General features: G+C 41.6%; 1 protein-coding gene across 1 annotated transcript in view; it reads left to right on the top strand.

Annotated features, from left to right (window-relative positions):
* LOC124595137 (sodium-dependent nutrient amino acid transporter 1-like) overlaps window positions 1–19,287 on the top strand; it is a 168,576-nt gene that overhangs the window by 135,192 nt on the left and 14,097 nt on the right. Inside the window, exons 4-10 of the mRNA XM_047133736.1 lie at window positions 1,169–1,445; window positions 5,856–6,078; window positions 8,027–8,297; window positions 11,001–11,104; window positions 15,488–15,677; window positions 15,768–15,944; window positions 17,237–17,336. Of these exons, the coding sequence (XP_046989692.1) occupies window positions 1,169–1,445; window positions 5,856–6,078; window positions 8,027–8,297; window positions 11,001–11,104; window positions 15,488–15,677; window positions 15,768–15,944; window positions 17,237–17,336 (1,342 nt within the window). The remainder of the gene's footprint in view (window positions 1–1,168; window positions 1,446–5,855; window positions 6,079–8,026; window positions 8,298–11,000; window positions 11,105–15,487; window positions 15,678–15,767; window positions 15,945–17,236; window positions 17,337–19,287) is intronic.

The following is a 19,287-nucleotide window of genomic DNA, read 5'->3' on the forward strand; positions in this document are numbered from 1 at the left end:
GCATACGAAAATGCGTGAAGTTGCCAAAACTGTAAGGATTTCAAAAGAGCGTGTTTTTTTTTCATTTTGCGTGAAAAGCTGCACATGAGAAAGATTTGTGAAAGATGGGCGCCGAGCCTGCTCACAAACGAACTCACTAGACAGTATCCTAACAGTGTTCCGAGCGTTTTCGTAAAACCAAAAGTGCTTTTAACTTCCGTGTGTGACCACGGATCGTACATTGATTTCCCCGCATAAACAAAGCAAACAATCGAAACCGTGAACAGAAAGCGCTTCTTTAGCTCCAAAGAAGGCGAAGACGATGTCATCAATGGGAAAGACTGTTGCATTGGTGGTTTGGGATGCGAAGGGTATTCTGTTAATTGATTGTCTTCAAAAAGATAAATCTATAAGAGTGGAATATTATTCTAATATTCTGACGGATGTAAACCTCAAAAATTTGAGAAAAGGTAGCTGGTTTGCAGAAGGAAAAGTCACCTATCATCAAGACAGTGTCCGCCCGCGGTAGCTGAGTGGTCAACGCGACAAAATGTCAATCCTAAGGGCCCAGGTTCGATTCCCGGCTGGGTCGGGGATTCTCTCCGCTCAGGGACTGGGTGTTGTGTTGTCCTAATCATCATCATTTCATCCCCATCGACGCGCAAGTCGCCGAAGTGGCGTCAAATCGAAAGACTTGCAACCGGCGAACGGTCTACCCGACGGGAGGCCCTAGTCACACGACATTTTTTTTATCAAGACAACTGCTGACAAAAGTCAATGGGAAAGTCGAAGAATGCACACTATTGTCCAAAGTTGGCTCCCTCAGACTTCTGCCTCTTCCTAAAACGCAGACTTTCTTGCTGGTCAGCGTTTTTCGTCCAACCAGGGAGTGAATACAGCTGTAGATGAAAATACGCTGTCATAGGAACAGTGCAGAAATGGCATAATGTGAACGGCACATTGCTGGATAAAACGTATTAATGACAAAGGAAATAATTTTGACAAAAATTGAAGGTTTTCTAATTCGGTTTTTAGGTAGCTGCTGTAAGCTTGTGGTGGGGTAGGCGCTGAAAGGAGCCTGCGACAGAGGTTACTAGGCGATCTTGTGAGTTGTTATTGGGCTGTGAATCTGCGCAGCGGTGACGCAGCCTTTGAACTGGAAGGGGACCGCAATTTCGTTGTACTGCAGGTGGCAGCTGAAGCCGAAGCGGATGGCACGCCGCAGCGCGCGCAGTGGGGGAACCAGCTGGAGTTCCTCATGTCGTGTATCGCCATGTCCGTCGGCCTGGGCAACGTGTGGCGCTTCCCGTTCACCGCCTACGAGAACGGCGGCGGCGCCTTCCTCATCCCCTACATCATCGTGCTGTTCGTCATAGGCAAACCGCTCTACTACATGGAGATGGCGCTCGGCCAGTTCACCAGCTACGGGCCAATCAAGGTCTGGTACATGGTGCCCGCGCTTAAGGGTGAGTCAAGCGGCGGTGTCCCACAGGGGCAACGCTCTGTGGTTGATTGTTTTTTTTTCTTTCTTTTTGTGTCATCAGTCTTCTGACTGGTTTGATACGGCCCCCACGAATTCATATACTGATGTGCCAACGTCTTCATATCAGAGTAGCACCTACAGCCTCCATCCTCAATTATTTGCTGAATGTATTCCAACCTCTGTCTTTTTCTACAGCTTTTAACCTCTAGATGTCCCTCTCGTACTATGCAAGTTACTCGTTGTGTCTTAACTGATGTCCTATCATCCTTTTTCCTTCTTGTTGGATGTGAGGTCCGCCAGTTATGCAAAACAACGTTTTTTCGCAGTACCCAAACATGTTTCGGCACCACTGTGCCATCATCAGTGGGTTTTCGTTTTTATTTATTCTGTAATGTGAACATTTTTGTTAAATGATTATAGAATTATGTGTGTGTTTAGTTCAAACAAAGAGAAACGATCTATTGTTTGAACTAAACATCCACATAATTTTATAATCATTTAACAAAAATGTTCACATTACAGAATAAATAAAAACGAAAACCCACTAATGATGGCACAGTGGTGCCGAAACATGTTTGGGTACTGAGAAAAAACGGTGTTTTGCATAACTGGCGGACCTCACATCCAACAATTTTAACTGCAAACACGGCCCACACAAGGAGCTGCAAATCAAAATGATGAATACTTTTTCCTTCTTCTTGTCAGTATTTCCCATATATTCCTTCCCTCGCCGATTCTGAGAAGAACCTCCTCGTTCCTTACCTTATCAGTCCACCTAATATTCAACGTTCTTCTTTAACACCACACCTCAAATGCTTCGATTCTATTCTGTGCCGTTTTCCCCACAGTCCATGTTTCGCTACCATACAATGCCGTACTTTAGACGTGCATTCTCAGAAATTTCTTCCTCAAATTAAGGCCTGTGTTTGATGCTGGCCAGGAATGCCCTCTTTGCCAGCGCTAGTCTGCTTTTTATGTCCTCCTTGCTCCGTCCGTCATTGGTTATGTTGCTGCCTTGCTAGCTGAATTTCTTAACTTCATCTGCTTCATGATCACGAATACATATGTTAAGTTTCTCGCTGTTCTCATTTCTGCTACTTCTCGTTATTTTCGTCTTTCTTCGATTTAATTTCAATCCATATTCTGTACTCGATCCATCCAACAGATCCTATAACTCTTCTTCACTATCTCTGAGGATAGCAGTGTCATCAGCGAATCTTATCATTAACATCCTTTCACCTTGAACATTTCTTCTATTTCCCTCATGGTTTCTTCGATGTATAGAATGAACAGTCGGGCGAAGGACTACATCCCTGTCTCACACCCTTTTTAATTCGAGGTCCACAGTAAGTGATTATTTCTTCATTAGTTCCTGTTTTTACATATGACCTGCAGTTTAGAATCAACTGCGGGCCGTATTTCCTTAGCACATTTATGAAATTGTATCTTTGTGTTACTGTCCACTTGGCCCCAATTGTAAAAAGGCAGAGCAGTTGATTGGGTAGAAACAACATTAATAGTTTTTAAAATTTATGAAGAGCAAAACTGCCCAAATATTTGGTCTCCTTAGAGTTATCCGGTACAGAGCGATCTTAATTTATCCTTTATTCCTCTTATCTGAAAAGAACAATCGTAAGACGCTTCAAAATGAAATTTCCTTCCTAAGAAAAATTTTGAAGACTATATTCCCGCCATACCGATCATGACAATAAAATTCACAGTTTAACACCTAAAATTCAGCTCATTATGCCAACTTTTAAATACTACTCTCCCCTTTGATAATTCAATTGCATTTTCCTTACGTGAACTAATAATTAACTGCCTTTTTCTACACTGATTCATGAGGCACAAGTATGCGTAGCAAAACAGAGGATAAAATGTTTAAGATTACAAAGAATACTACCTTAGTCCAAAGAAATACCAGACAACAGCTCTCACACCTGAAACAGCTCAGTATCAGAGACTGGAAGTAACAATAACTTCTAGAAGCAAAATTTCTCAAGCATAATTCAACACCAGTCAGATGACACAATGGCCACGACAAGGGGCCATATAGCAGCGTTACTAATAAAAGGCCTGACACAAGTGAGCTCAACTGGTTCTGTAAATAGTAACACCCCCATTTCACTATTTCCTATGGCACAACACGTAGTTAAGCAGCCATCTCAGTCTCTAAGTAAAAAGCTGCACAGTCAGCAGAAACGAGCCTTAACCACGAGGTTCAGTAGTATGATATCGACGTATCATACAGTGACATCCCAGCAAAATGATGGCACTATAACATTGCCGAGTGATAGTACCTGTTGCAGACCTTCCCATCAACACAACCGCTGCATACACATTTCGCATATCTGGTCTCCTGAGACAATTTATATCCACATTCGTCTACTTAGATTTTTATTTTATTTATTGTTATTTCATCCCCAAATCCCCATATGGACAGGCGGTGGGCTGTCAGCGCTACAATACTCTGCTCTTCAGCCAAGAGCATTCTTAAAGGTATAATAGAGTTCATAGAAAAAAACCTGGGAATTGATTTCCTTTTAAATTAAAAAGGTTAATCACGGACAGCTAAAACGACGAAATAGCCAAAATTTTAAAAACTCAGATGTGATGAGGTAATATTCTTCTACGAAGAAAGCACTGGAGCACTGCACTTTCACTTAACATCTGAAGGACCTGCACTGGGTGAGAAGTGTGAAGTATTATGGGAGGAGAGAATATCTTCCACAGAGGTTGCAGGGTGTGGGTAAGCAGATGGGAGTCCGTTGGTTGGGGAAACTATGGAGATGGTAGTTAGAAGGTGAAGCGGATAGAGGGAAATCAGATAGTGGGCAAAACAGAGGATGAGGTTACGTAGTGGCGTGTGGGGAGGGTAATTCCACAAGAGGAAAAGGTTAGGGGTGGATGGAGAAGAAAAAGGAGAGACAAGCCCTGATGTGGAGTTGGATAGGTGGGGAAGGTTAAAGTTGACAGGTCTACTTCGAGTCGTCATGCCTAAGAAGCCAACCTCGACCAGATAAAGAGCGGCGCTCTATCGTGGGGCCCTGCTTCCCACAACGACGGGACCGGTTCCTCCTGTCTCCATCCGTCGGCACCGACACTCTTTGTCAACATATTACGCTGATTTGCTTATTTTTCTCAATCACGCGCGTCCACGAGAAAAGCCACCTCCTTCTCAGAGGAGTTACAAATACCATGGACAGAGAAGTACCGCCAACCCAGCCCATCGTGCCGCACACGGCAAACTTGTTTTATAAAAAAGTTATCTGTAGAGTTCCAAAACCTAACACCACATTACACTACTAAACTAGGTAAAAAGAAAAAAAAAGAATAAATGAAGAGAAAGTGATGCAAAAATGAGGAAATATGGAAAGATAGAGGGAAAGGAGGTAAGGAAACTGAGAGTAACTAGTTAGTATCCAGTTACAAACAAACTTTAGAAATAATGAAAAGCGAATAGCAGTGATGGTAAGAAAAACCGTAATGAAGTTCGTAAGATAATGGTCATAATTTTCGTAAGGTTATTATTGTTTTATACGCACTTGATGAAGGGAAATCCACCAACCGCAGTCCATGACCCCGCATCCGGAGCGCTGGAGCACCCGCAGGACGGCGTCAGACTCGAGGAACGAGGCCTCCTCCATCCTTGTACATGGTGTTCATTTCTTGGCACGTGAAGTGTCGTCCATCGGATGTGATTGATGTTCTCTCTTCGACAGATACTGTAGGCCACCTTGACGTCTGCCATTCTGCCATTCCTCTGCCGGAGTTCGCACCAGGCCGCAACCGCTGGTTTCGTGAGGAACTCGGGATTTGTGACTTTTGGTACACCCTTGAAACATTATTGGCCCCATGCCAAATTCTGACGTCAGTTATCTTTCATTTTCAATGCCTCCTCTGAAGCTGGGTCTACAGTCAGAGCTGGTAGAAATCCCCGAGTTTCGAATTCTCATCCTCTATGAAGATAAAGACATTTTTGTAGCAGTGCTTTGGACAGGGCGTCTGATAGTCTCTTCAGAATAACACACACCTCTCTGTCACATTTAATGTCCCACAAACTTCGACCTCTTAAAACTTCTGCCTCTGATTTTCGTGAGGGCCTTTGGTCGAGGCCTTCTACATGTTCCCGTTTCTCCATAATTACATCTATCATTGCATCTTGTACTGAATATATGAAGATTATTTGAATAAGGTCAGAATATTAACAAGAAATTAAGCACACTTTGCTAAGTGTTCACTTATTATCGCTGTTGTAACACCACTCTAAACAATTATGCGCCAGTGACGTAAAAATGTTTACACTCCTTTTGCAAGTGAGAAATGTAACTCGATTAGGTCTTTGTGGTGGCTTGACATTGCTACTAACATCCTACCTTTTTCTCTGTTGCAGGTATCGGGTACGGACAAGCATTGGCAACTATTGCTACGCTAACATACTACTGTTCGTTGATGGCTATCACATCCTTGTACTTTGTATTGTCATTTAGTTCTGAACTTCCCTGGGCCAAATGCCTCCCTGAATGGGAAGGGTACTGCATTGACTCCACTGGCAGTGGAGGTAACTTTACAGCTAACAACACGGACCTGCAGAGTTCGTCCGAGCTGTTCTTCCTGTATGTACCATGTAAAACATGAGTTTAGTTTTCTTAGTTTTATTTTATTTATCTAAGATCTTACTGTAAGTCATGATAACCAATTGAACTGACATGCCTACTTCAGGAAACCAGTTAAGCCATGTACAAATTTTGAGGCATTACCTAACATATACAGGGGTGGTCAGAAGCAGGCTGAAAATCTTGTAAGATAGTTGCAGGTTAGGTTGTGCTGAAAAATAGTTGTAAAGAAAAAATTCGCTTGTTTGCGCAAATTCAAGCAGCCTGCCACAGTCAGTGTCGGCAAATGCATTCTTCGTTTGGTTTCCTCAAACCAAACAAACGTAGCGTTTGCTCACCTAGCTTAAATTTATCACTTCCGAAAAAGGCACATTTTAACTGGTAATGAACATTTGAACAAGTGGTAACTCACGGACCCACAGATGTCTGTGCATTACCGCATTCTAGGGCACGTAAATACTGGAATCTGCACGCGCAACGACCTGACTTGGTAACTCCCATTCTAATTAAATCAGAAAAGGTGCTACGACGCATCGAACTTTTTTTCTTAACAATCATTCCTTAGTTGAACCTACTCTGCAACACTCTCACTAGCTTTTCGGACTGTTTCTGGCCACTACGTGTTTTTTGGTTTACATTCATCTTTAGACGCATTCTTTATTAGATATGCAATGACTATTAACGTCGGATATGTTTATTCACGTCTTTGCTCTTTCTACGAGCTCAATTGCATTAGCTATCTCGGCTTCACAGGCGATCAGTGCTTTATTGTAACTGTAGTGTAATCGTTCTTAGTTTTGCCATAGTTCTGTCCAACATTTAGCATCTTCCTGTAGGTAAAACTAGGCCAACGGCCTTCCCTCAGCAGTAACAATGGTTATCATCCGCTCACCGAAGAAAGAACTCCCGGGCACGTTTAGCAATTGGATGGGTGACCGTCCAGGGCTGCCGAGCGCTGTTGGCAAGGGAGGTACATCCACTCAGTCCTTGCGAGGCCATCTGAGGAGCTACTGGACGGAGAAGTAGCGGCTTTGACCACGAAAACTCACAATGGCGGTGAAAGAGGCGGGTGCTAACCGCATGTCCCTCCATGTTCGCATCCAGTGATGCCTATCGGATGAGGATGACACGGCAGTCGGTCGGTACCTTTGGGCCTTGCAAGGGCTGTTCAGACGGAGCAACGGATAAAATTATTCTGTGAATATATCAATGTGTCTATCCGCCATGTCGTAAAATGAATTTTGTGAAGAACCTGTTTGAGCCAGTGGTTTATGAACGAATCTTCCGAAAGTAAATTATCGAGCCACTGACACAGTGGATAAATGCATTATTAAAAACATAACAGTCCGTATGACCACAACCCACCATTCACTTAGGAATACAGCAACAAAATATATTTCACAGCGAGTTCGTAAAAAGTTACTTGTTTTTCCAAGAAAAGTGACTTACATGTAAATTCAAGTGGTCGGTTCAACTGTAAAAAATAGCAACTGAAGGTAATATTATTGAAACATACTGTGAAATAAGTAACTGCTACATTTATAAGTGACTGGGTTTAGTCTTCCGCACCGTTACAGTCCATGTGAAGTTTAATAAGCTAAGTCAACGTTACGATTTATCCAGTATTTCTTTTTCTGATCCTCCTTGTCTCTAACTAATGTTATTTTGGATCCCTCTTCACCGTATAATTTTGTCTCCTCATTTTGCAATGCCTTGAATTTGTTCATTGTTTAGACTATATTAATTTACTTTTCTGAGACAGTAACGTCTATCTTTTATTTTTCCAAAGGATTAACAAATTTTCTTGTTAGCTTTCGACCCTAGTATCAAGATTTTCCCCCTATTTCATCCGTAATTTTCTGTACGTATTTAAGAGCTACGTTTTTGAATAGCTTCGGATAATACTCTTGTTACGTTGCGATACCTAATATTAAATTTTTGCATCCAGGAAATACGTGCTGAATGAGGTTGCCGATATTGCTGAGGGCATTGGAGTTCCAGACTGGCGCCTCACTATAGGTCTGGCAGTTACGTGGATTACCATCTTCTTTGTGGTTTGGAAAGGCGTGAAGAGCTCAGGAAAGGCATCCTACTTCTTGGCGCTGTTTCCCTACGTCATCATGATCGTGATCCTCATACGCGGCGCTACTCTCCCTGGGGCTGGGGACGGTATACTGTTCTTCATCACGCCGCAGTGGGATCGGCTCTTAACGATTGAGGTAAGTGTCATTTTACTACCGTTATCCCTTGGCGAATTCGCTACTAAAATCATAGAGGCGATTACTTTTTGTGGATTCCGCTCGGAACATAAGTACATTTGATCAATATAAACAAGACAGTGATACAATAGAGAACGTATTTCGATCGGTTTCGACAAAATTTATAGGGTGTGCAAGAAATTGAAACGTTATTTTGACTAAAAATAAAAATGAATGCCTCTTTAACTATGAATACGTATTTCAAATTGAGAAAATTTTGTTATCACTTAAATTCGGCAAGTGCAAATGAATAAGTAGCGTACCTTATATGTCGAAGTCCTTGCACGAAGAATAAGTATCTTCGTACGAATGTATGGTTTCACGGCATTATACACTGATACAATTCTTACAAGTCTGGTGCCGCAAAAAGTGGTTAGAAACATGTGCTCTAAAGGTGCTTTGACGTCATTGTTGTGAATTTTTTAAGCTCACTCTGACATCACACTGTTTTTTATATGTTAGAGAATATTTTAAGTGCGTGGACGGCGTCGCGTTGGGAAACCTATTAACTTGCGTTATATCCAGCCTATTTGTGGTGCACTTTAAGGGCATCGCTCTGAATACTTTGCTCCTGCAAAGCCTAGTTGCTATTAGCGCTGCATTGTCTGTCCTCTTGGCGTGGAAAGCTGGAAGAGTTCTTGGACTACATCAACAACTTCGAAGACCACATCAGGTGGAAGTTGAGACGGCCTGTGCCTTGCGATTACGTGACTTTCTTTCCAGTCCCGGAAAGCAAATGAGTATCTCAGCCCTATTGCTTACCGACAACATACCCAAACGAGCGGTTATCTGTACGCTACTAGCTATCACCACCCAACACAGAAACATTCTTTTCTGTGGACCTTGGTGCATCAAGCGGTAACGGTTTTAGACGCTGAAAATCTGCCGAAGGAGCAGACCTCGCAAACCATATACCTGAAGACTCGTAAGCAGGAAACCCTCAAGGAAAACACGAAAAAGCTTCCGTTTTTCCCCTCTGTGGCTCAGTAACAGGAAAGATTAGCCAGCTCCTGAAGAGGTGTTAAATCAGTTCTGTCGTCAGGTCTTCTGCAAAAATTCTACAACTCCTGAGGCCGGTGAAAGATGACGTAGGCCTCAAAACGCCAGGGATATACACAATGCAGTGTAGATGTAGACGGTTTTATGTCGGACACACAGCGCACTATCTGACAGCGCTATACAGAAAACTAAAAGTTTTCCCGCCTACGGTACCCCGAGAAATCAGTTAGCGGAACATGTAATGGAAAATGGACATCGATTTGCGTTCGACGAAACATCTATTTTTAAAAGGATTAATGGTTTCTGCAATAGCGTTATAAAAGAAGCAACAGAGACAAAAATTTCTGAAAATGCGTGGAATAAAGACGGTGCTCTGCAATTTAGCACAACTAGGGACACAGCTATTGGAAATTCGAAGTGGGCGCCGTGGTCTTGTTACCTTATTTGGCGCTGGACTTGGCATCAGCATAAGGACGGCACCAGCAACCACACAACGGTCCCCACTCGGTCGAAAGCTGATGGAAGCCCAAGAGACTTTGATCAGTAAGTACCTATAGTGGTCTGTATCTTCAGACTTTAAACTGAAAATAGATTTTCTATTCCATATCTTCTACCTATCAGTGTTAGAAAATTCTACTCTCACTGATTACGTTTGTCTGAAACTAAGTTGCGACAGAAAGAAGAATCGTAATGCATGGACGTATACAACGTGTTAATGGTGGTACCCTTCCCGCTAAACATAAAAAAGAAAGCTCTAAACTGAATAAAGGTTTTTCTGCTTAAGACACCTTTTTAAAAATCAAGAAACGAATTTTTGTGCTATACTCATCCTCTTAGTGAAACTAAATCCTTTGTTCATAAGTTCTCGAGGACTTGCGGCTGGACCCGGCGGAGGTTCGAGTCCTCCCTCGGGCATGGATGTGTGCGTTTGTCCTTAGGATAATTTAGGTTGTTTGTAAGCTTAGGAACTGATGACCGTAGCAGTTAAGTCCCATAAGATTTCACACACACAAGGACTTGTGAATAGCAGATGTGGACGCAAATTGACAAATTATTGAAAATGGTAGCTTTTCTATTTAATTTGCTTCCCCCAAGAAACTCGAAAGACGCTTCTGCAGCTAAGATGTATTTGGAACGGTTCCAGTTCTTGAGACGACTTCTATTAACATTTGTTGAACTTCTATTTTGAATTAAGTCTTAAGAAGAAAAAAGTTACCCGTCTCCTCCTCCCTTTCTCCAATTTTTAACGGCTGCAGAATCTGCAACTACTGAACATAAATAGTTTTTTGAAAGGTAAATTAGAGAACACAATTTTTTTGATGTTTCGGTTTTCTCAAAAGTAAACTTTGATTGAGGAGTTCTTTTATTACTGTGCTGAATGTGTGGCTTTCTGTTTCGGTATCACTGTACAGGTCGTCATGCAATATGAGCTTTCCTCGGCAGTGTGTGAGGTAAACAGGTACAACCCTTCCACACCCACCAGTTGGACGATTTGTATCGTTATACGTAAGAGACGTTCCATTTGTTTTTTGTCTCACAGACAGTTCTTTGATTAGTCTTTGTTCACAAACTTTATCTAAATGTTCTTAAGTTTTGTAGCACAACTCAAATCTTACCTTCAAATAATTGTGATTGACTTACGAACTTCAGTACTTTATTTTGCAGGTTTGGTATGCTGCCATTACACAGTCGTTCTTCTCACTTACCGTCTGTTTTGGGCCACTTATTATGTACTCATCATACAACGACTTCAATCACAATGTTCACAGGTATGAATATATAAACGTATCTTTAAATTGCTTCAAACACAACAGCTGAAATCTTTGTTAGATGTATCATATTCCACACACATTGCAACAATTTAACCATGTAATGAACTCTGACGTAGAGTGTGCTCACATCCAAACGATGACATACAGGTCTTTTCTTTCATAATGACCATACCTCATTATACGTTTTATATTAGCAGTATTTGTGTGTTTTGAATGATACAGAATCTCGGAAATTAGTAATTCGTTCACTATAAAGACCAAAAACGTATGATTCTGTTACTACTATAATTTGTATCGAAAAAAGATTACGTTTCTCCAACACATTTAAGGGCAGTAGATAGTCTTCTAGAATCATTTTTTAAATCATAATACACAAAAATGGACGAATATCTTTCATAGCCAAGGAACTTCGAAAACCATTGACATTTAGCACCATCCATTCTCAACTAAAGAGGGTATGGGGTATGTGATATGCAAGTACATACAGGCTTGAGAGAACTCAACATAGAGGTTAATCCTTTTATTCAGGTAGGAGATAACGTTGTTGTATTATGAAAAATTTATACGGAATTTGCGAGAAACAATATAATCTTTTGGCTGGAAATGTATGCAACTAGCTGAGAAGGACAGAACGATTTTTTGATAACCAGCATTCAACGTTTATATTTAAAATGCTATTGCAGAGGTCAAGACAAAATAAGAAGGTGAAATAAAACAACGTAACTACTGAAGGCGAGTATATTTTCAATTGAGTAGTAAATAGCAGAAAGGAACATCCTGTTAACCAGTGGTAGAATGGGGGTATAAATTAAAAATCCGTTTGAGATGTGTGCAAATTAGTGAGTTTTCATGAAATTGTATCTCCAAAGAAATTCATTGTGTTCACGTATCCAGTAGGAGAGAAAATGAACACCGACCTCTGTTGTAAAAGGCCCTAAAGACACCCACAGTGAGCAAACTAACAACGATTTATATTGTGTATGTTCTGTAGCAGATAATCGGAAATGCGCAGAGTGATTTCTGTTTTTAGTAACACATCTGCTGTCCTACATCTTAGAAAATGACGTACTTTGAGAGCTGTACTACGTTATTCTCATATTTCTTAATTTATCTGTTTGGAAGAATCTAATCTCGTATTGATGTATCGTCCATAATATTAATGAAACAGAAGTCTTTTTTCCTGCAGCTTCGGTTTTACCTCCGGTGCACAGATCTACAACTATTTCAATACAGCTAGTCTCATTTACAAGGAAAAAATATACAAAAACGTTCTTCAAAACGTTGTCAGAACAGGAATTGTTTGGCTCATCTTGAGGAGGAAAAAGGAAGTGGCACTGTATTTGCTTCAAAAAGCAGTGTCGAGTAGAGAATGACTGCCATCTTCGGCTATCGCAGTTTTTTGTCAAGAATTGCATCCACCTGCTAATGCTTGCTCCTGCACATTTGAAGGCTATAAAGAGAAAGGTTTTCCACGATGAATTATTTTTGTTGCTATTGAATCATTTCTCAAAATTAGCAGAAAAATATGTCGAACAATCTGTGGTGTCCTGCACAGTGCAGATTGTCACAACAAACAAAGGACTTGGTTGAGGGTTCTTTTATTTTGCTTGACAGTGTCATAAAGTCATAAAGTTACGTTCCATGCGAAACACGAGATAGCCATTGATTATAAAATCTTTCTCAAACTAAACACGGTGGTCTAGTATGGTGCACGCGGAATACCTTGACGGATAGCTGCACAATCGGTAGGGCACGCGTGGAGAGGGCAGTAGTGGTGTCGGTTGTGGGCAGGCGCTATAGGGGAAATAGCGAGCGTTGGAGGGGACGTGCCGTTCTAAACTGCAGCCTGCGCTCATATTATGTTGTAAATATTAAGTGGACCCCTATATTAAGTGGAGCCCCTCCACACCCACTCTTGCGTGGTGGCCATTCAAACGGATGTATTGCCACCTCTGCTTTAGTTACTATGTAAAAGGAATTCCGCTGAAAATGCGAAAACGCAGCGATTTATTTTCGCCTGACTTTGTAGCTTCTAAGGGGGTGTCATGAGTGGCGAGACTCTGCTCTTTGTGTGCTATCATTTGTTAAAATCTCATGTCGATATTGCAAACCGTTTATGTAATATGAGAAATGTTGTGGATACTTCACTGTGGCTTCAGTGCTGGCACGTGCGGTCGCAAATGAATGAATTATATCATATTAATTTTCTCGACATTAACGACATATAGGGATCTTCACCCAAGTCTAAAGAAAAATTCCGTATGTTGGATAAATTTGATACGCAGCAACACCAAAAGCTAATTCATAGCGACAACTTCCTTTTTCATTGCAAACTTTCTCTAATTTCGCGTAGTGTCTTACTGCCATTCAAATATCACAAAATCTAAGACCATGAACGAAATGATTGGTACATCATCACGAAGCTGATATATAAAGCTATACGTAAGACAAAAATGAAATGTTTTTACCCAATAGTTCCTATAAGATCGTTTGAGAAAGATCGCAGGGCTTGGGCCTGGATTCTGTCAACACCGACTGGCGGAAAGGGGCAAACATCGTCAGCTTCGCCTTCCGAAAAAACGAATGAACTAGCCCGCCCTTTGGACGAAACTTGCTCACTGCACCTCGGCCACCGTTTCCTGGGCGGACTCTATACCTCACAGTAAAATATTTTCTATCATACTGAAGCACTTACTAGTTTTAGGAATTATATTTATTATCCGTTATTTGATCTGATGGAGCAAACATCTCGCACATTCGAAGTATATGAATGTGATGTATCTACATCTACATTTATACTCCGCAAGCCACGCAACGGTGTGTAGCGGAGGGCACTTTACGTGCCACTGTCATTACCTCCCTTTCCTGTTCCAGTCACGTATGGTTCGCGGGAAGAACGACTGCCGGAAAGCCTCCGTGCGCACTCGAATCTCTCTAATTTTACACTCGTGATCTCCTCGGGAGGTATAAGTAGGGGGAAGCAATACATTCGATACCTCATCCAGAAACGCACCCTCTCGAAACCTGGACAGCAAGCTACACCGCGATGCAGAGCGCCTCTCTTGCAGAGTCTGCCACTTGACTTTGCTAAACATCTCCGTAACGCTATCACGCTTACCAAATAACCCTGTGACGAAACGCACCGCTCTTCTTTGGACCTTCTCTATCTCCTCTGTCAACCCGACCTCATACGGATCCCACACTGGTGAGCAATACCCAAGTATAGGCCGAATGAGTGTTTTGTAAGCCACCTCCTTTGTTGATGGACTATATTTTCTAGGGACTCTCCCAATGAATCTCAATCTAACACCCGCCTTCCCAACAATTAATTTTATACGATCATTCCACTTCAAATCGTTTCGTAAGCATACTCCCAGATATTTTACAGAAGTAACTGCTACCAGTGTTTGTTCTACTATCATATAATCATACAATAAAGGATCCTTCTTTCTATGTTTTCGCAGTACTTTACATTTATCTATTTTAAGTGTCAGTTGCCACTCCCTGCACCAAGTGCCTATCCGCTGCAGATCTTCCTGCATTTCGCTGCAATTTTCTAATACTGCACCTTCTCTGTGTGCTACAGCATCATGCGCGAAAAGCCGCATGGAACTTCCGACACTATTTACTAGGTCATTTATATATATTGTGCAAATAAATGGTCCCATAACACTCCCCTGTGGCACGTCAGAGGTTACTTTAACGTCTGTAGACGTCTCTCCATTGAGAACATCATGCTGTGTTCTGTTTGCTAAAAACTCTTCAATCCAGACACACAGCTGGTCTGATATTCCGTAGGCTCTTACCTTGTTTATCAGGCGACAGTGCGGAACTGTATCGAACGCCTTGCGGAAGTCAAGGAAAATTGCATCTACCTGGGAGCCTGTATCTAATATATTCTGGGTCTCATGAACAAATAAAGCGAGTTGGGCCTCACACGATCGCTGTTTTCGGAATCCATGTTGATTCCTACAGAGTAGGTTGTGGGTTTCCAGAAATGACATTTTACGCGAGCAAAAAACATACTCTAAAATTGTACAACAGATCGATGTCAGAGATATATGTCCATAGTTTTGCGCATCTGCTCGACGACCCTTCTTGAAAACTGGGACTACCTGTGCTCATTTCCAATCATTTGGAACCTTCCGTTCCTCTAGAGACTTGCGATACATGGCTGTTAGAAGGGGGGCAAGTTCCTTCGCGTACTCTGTGTAGAATCGAATTGGTATCCCGTGTGGCCCAGTGGACTTTCCTCTGTTGAGTGAAGTACTGACGGAGTACTGCACGGGATATAAACCAATGATATGCGTCGAAAGCTGGTTAACTTCTAATATTGTTGCTACTTATTGTTACCATTCTGAAGTTTCTCATTTTTTTCAGAGACGCGCTGATTGTGACTACGTTGGACACATGTACAAGTATCTTAGCAGGCTGCACTATATTCTCCATCCTTGGAAACCTCGCCTATGAAATGGGAATAGACGACATTTCTGCAGTAGTTAATAGTGGGACTGGACTAGCTTTTATCTCGTACCCTGATGCCATCGCGAAATTCGAATTCGTACCGCAGGTGAGAGAAGAAAAATATGTTAAGGAACTAGAGCCTGCATAAATGTTGAGATGACCGGCGCATCAGGACCTGTTTCCCTCCTGTTTTCAGTTGTTCGCGGTGCTCTTCTTCTTCATGCTCTTCGTGCTGGGCGTCGGCAGCGCCGTGGCGCTGGACAGCGCCGTCAATACTATCATCCGCGACGACTTCCCCAGCATCAAGCAGTGGATGGTCGCTGCCTTGACGTGCGTAGGCGGGTTCCTAACAGGACTGGTCTACATCACACCGGTGAGAAAAGCCATACTTTTCCCAGCTAACCTTGCGCAGGCGCCTATTATACCTCACACTGAACTGTAAGATATCAGCTATTCGATAGTACTGCTGAGAACATGCTAATAACACTGATGAATTTTAGTCGTTAATTACTGACAAGGGAACTTCCCCATCGCACTCTCCTCAGATTTAGTCATAAGTTGGCGCAGTGGATGGGGCTTGAAAATCTGAACACAGATCAATCGAGAAAACAACAAGAAGTTGTGTGGAACTATGAAAAAAATAAACAAAATATGCAAACTGAGTGGTCCATGCGCAAGATAGGCAACATCGAGGGTAGTGTGACCTCAGTGGTTAGCGTGAGCAGCTGTGGAAGGAGAGGTCCTTGTTTCAAGTGTACCCTCGAGTGAAAAGTTTACTTTCTTTATTTTCGCAAAGTTATGATCTGTCCGTTCGTTCATTGACGTCTCTGTTCGCTGTAATAAGTTTAGTGTCTGTGTTTTGCGACCGCACCGCAAAACCGTGCGATTGGTAGACGAAAGGACGTGCCTCTCCAATGGGAACCGAAAACATTTGATCACAAGGTCATAGGTCAACCGATTCCTCCACAGGAAAACACGTCTGATATATCCTATACGACACTGGTGACAGCATGTGCGTCAATTGACAGGAATATGTTGTTGACCCACCTAACTTGTACACTTGGCGGATGGGTAAAAAGATTCTTCTACCTCGCCCGATTTAGGTTTTCTTGTGGATGTGATAATTACTCCCAAGAAAAGTGATGAAAAAATAAGAGTTTGTCACATAACCTGAAAATAAAAAATTAAACTTTTCACTGGAGGGTACACTTGATCCAAGAACCTCTCTTTCCGCAGCTGCTCACGCTAACCACGAGACCACGGCGCTCCTGAACTAATAACCTTGACGTTGCATATCTTACGCATGGACTACTCAGTTTGCATATTTTGCTTACTTTTTTCATAGTTCCACACAACTTCTTCCAGTTTTCTCGATTGATCTGTGTTCAGTTTTTCAAGGCCTATCCCTTGTGCCAACTTATAACTAAATCTGAGGGCGGTGCGATGGGGAGGTTACCTTGTGAGTAGCGCCATTTAATTTAAATATTCCTTAATCAGAATAAATTTTATTTGCAACAGTGTAAACTGAGAGCACCGATCAATCGAAAAGGCAATTAACTCTTCTAGTGCTTCTGTCTGATATAGTATCGTATGATTTAGCCCTTTTCCGTCTAGTAAAAATGCATATGTCCTTTGCACTTATCTAAAATTTTTTCCTTTTTTTAGGCTGGTCAGTGGATATTAAATCTCGTCGACTATTACAATGTAACTTTGACATGCTTTGTGCTGGCTTCGATTGAAATGGCAGCTGTGGCGTGGATATACGGTAAATACTACATCATTTCATTTTTTCATATTAGTTACATGAATATAAATTACATATTCTAGCCACAGTCTACATAGCTTCTGTGAATTTTGAACCAAAGACTTCGGGAAAGACTACTTCGTAATATTAATAAGCCTACGTATCACGAAACATAATCACAATGCTATTTTTAACTAGTCATAAATATATAAAAATCGTAAGGACAACAAATTGTGCAATCCAAACTGTTACTAAAATAAGTATTTGATAATTACTTGACTGTTTTACAAATACCATTACAGTTATGATGATTTACGTTACAGCCGGCCGGAGGAGCCGAGCGGTTCTAGGCCCTACAGTCTGGAACCGCGCGACCGCTACGGTCGCAGGTTTCGAATCCTGCCTCGGGCATGGATGTATGTGGTGTCCTTAGGTTAGTTAGGTTTAAGTAGTTCTAAGTTCTAGGGGACTTATGATCTCAGCAGTTGAGTCCCATAGTGCTCAGAGTTATTTACGTAACAATTAACGTAATTTCCTTTTTAGTCTTGAAACTGTAGTCACTGTTACACATCATTGGATTCGTCTCGATAGCTGCTGTCAGAAAATAAGTACCATAAATACCAAACTATAGCATTCCATTAAAAAAAAAAAAACAAAGTTGGCCTTCATATCTCTGAAGCGGCCCCACCTAGCAACAAAAAACCAACGTCATATTATGGCCCCCGCTGTCCCATGCAACATTTGTCCCACAAACTTCTCAGCTCCTGTCGTACTTTCGGAGTTATTATTGGCGACAATAGTTAGTGACTCACCCCGTAAGCGCGCTAAGGAACGCTTGTTCGTGGATGCAGCAGGAACGTGCGATGCTTATAGATTCCTTTCGTGTAGTGTATCGGCATCTGGTAAACAATATCAGACGTACTTGACTCAACTAACACATGGTGTGTTCCGACGTCACAGCGTTTGTTAACCACTTATAGTTACAATTCGAATTTTGTAGTTCATCGTACGGCTATGACTCGAAGCACTTCATGCACCACGGCCTACAATATGAAAGTAAATTAATATATTTCTGTTTTAATTTGTCAATTCACGGTGGGCACTAATCAGTTTATGCTGTTCACACTGGATACCGTACGCTCACTAATCACGCGACTTGACGATTTGCACATCGTATTTTCAAGATTAGCGTTTGAAATGTAAGTGGTCACTACACGATGAGAAACACGTTCAGTTAGTAGCTTACTTGTCTGCGGTAAGTACCGAAAACATACGCACAGCACCAAATAAAACAATTTCGTAACAGCGGCCACGAACACAGCGCGACACGACAGTCCTTTCCTGCTCGCTCTGTGGACTCCTTCTATGGTTTTCACCTGTCGATCTCTAGATAAAATCCTCAGGCTCATCTTTCCCAGCACTACATGGAGTGCAATGTTTTACTATTTCACATGAAACCGCATTTTAATAACATCATTTTCGTGTAAATAAAAATGAATTAAGTATTATTTCAACAAATGTGCAAACACAGATCATCATAAATGTGTAAAATAACAATTTCACAAATAGCTACCACGTAACATACATAGAAACAAACTTACAAAATCTATACCGTAACAAATCTCTCAAATGTGTGAAGAAAATGCAAAGAAAGGAAAGAAGAGAAAAAAGGAAAAAAAGAAATAAAAGTAAATAAATTATATCGTACTGCAGTGGCACCTTCATACGGGCATGTAACTGTGGCTGGAATCTAGGTCTGATTTGTTGTTTCACAATAAACATCTCCGAAAACAATGTAAATCGGGTAAGGACCAAGAAGAACAGTTGAGAGGAGTGGATGGTGTCTTGAAAGGATATTATAAGATTATCAATAAAAGTAAGAGAAGAGTAATGAAAAGTAGTCAAAGTAAATCAGGCGATGCTGAAGGAAATAGAGCAGGAAACGAGACGCTAAAAGTAGTTGATGAGTGTT

The sequence above is a fragment of the Schistocerca americana genome, chromosome 2 (assembly GCF_021461395.2).
Source record: "Schistocerca americana isolate TAMUIC-IGC-003095 chromosome 2, iqSchAmer2.1, whole genome shotgun sequence".
NCBI lineage: Eukaryota > Metazoa > Arthropoda > Insecta > Orthoptera > Acrididae > Schistocerca > Schistocerca americana.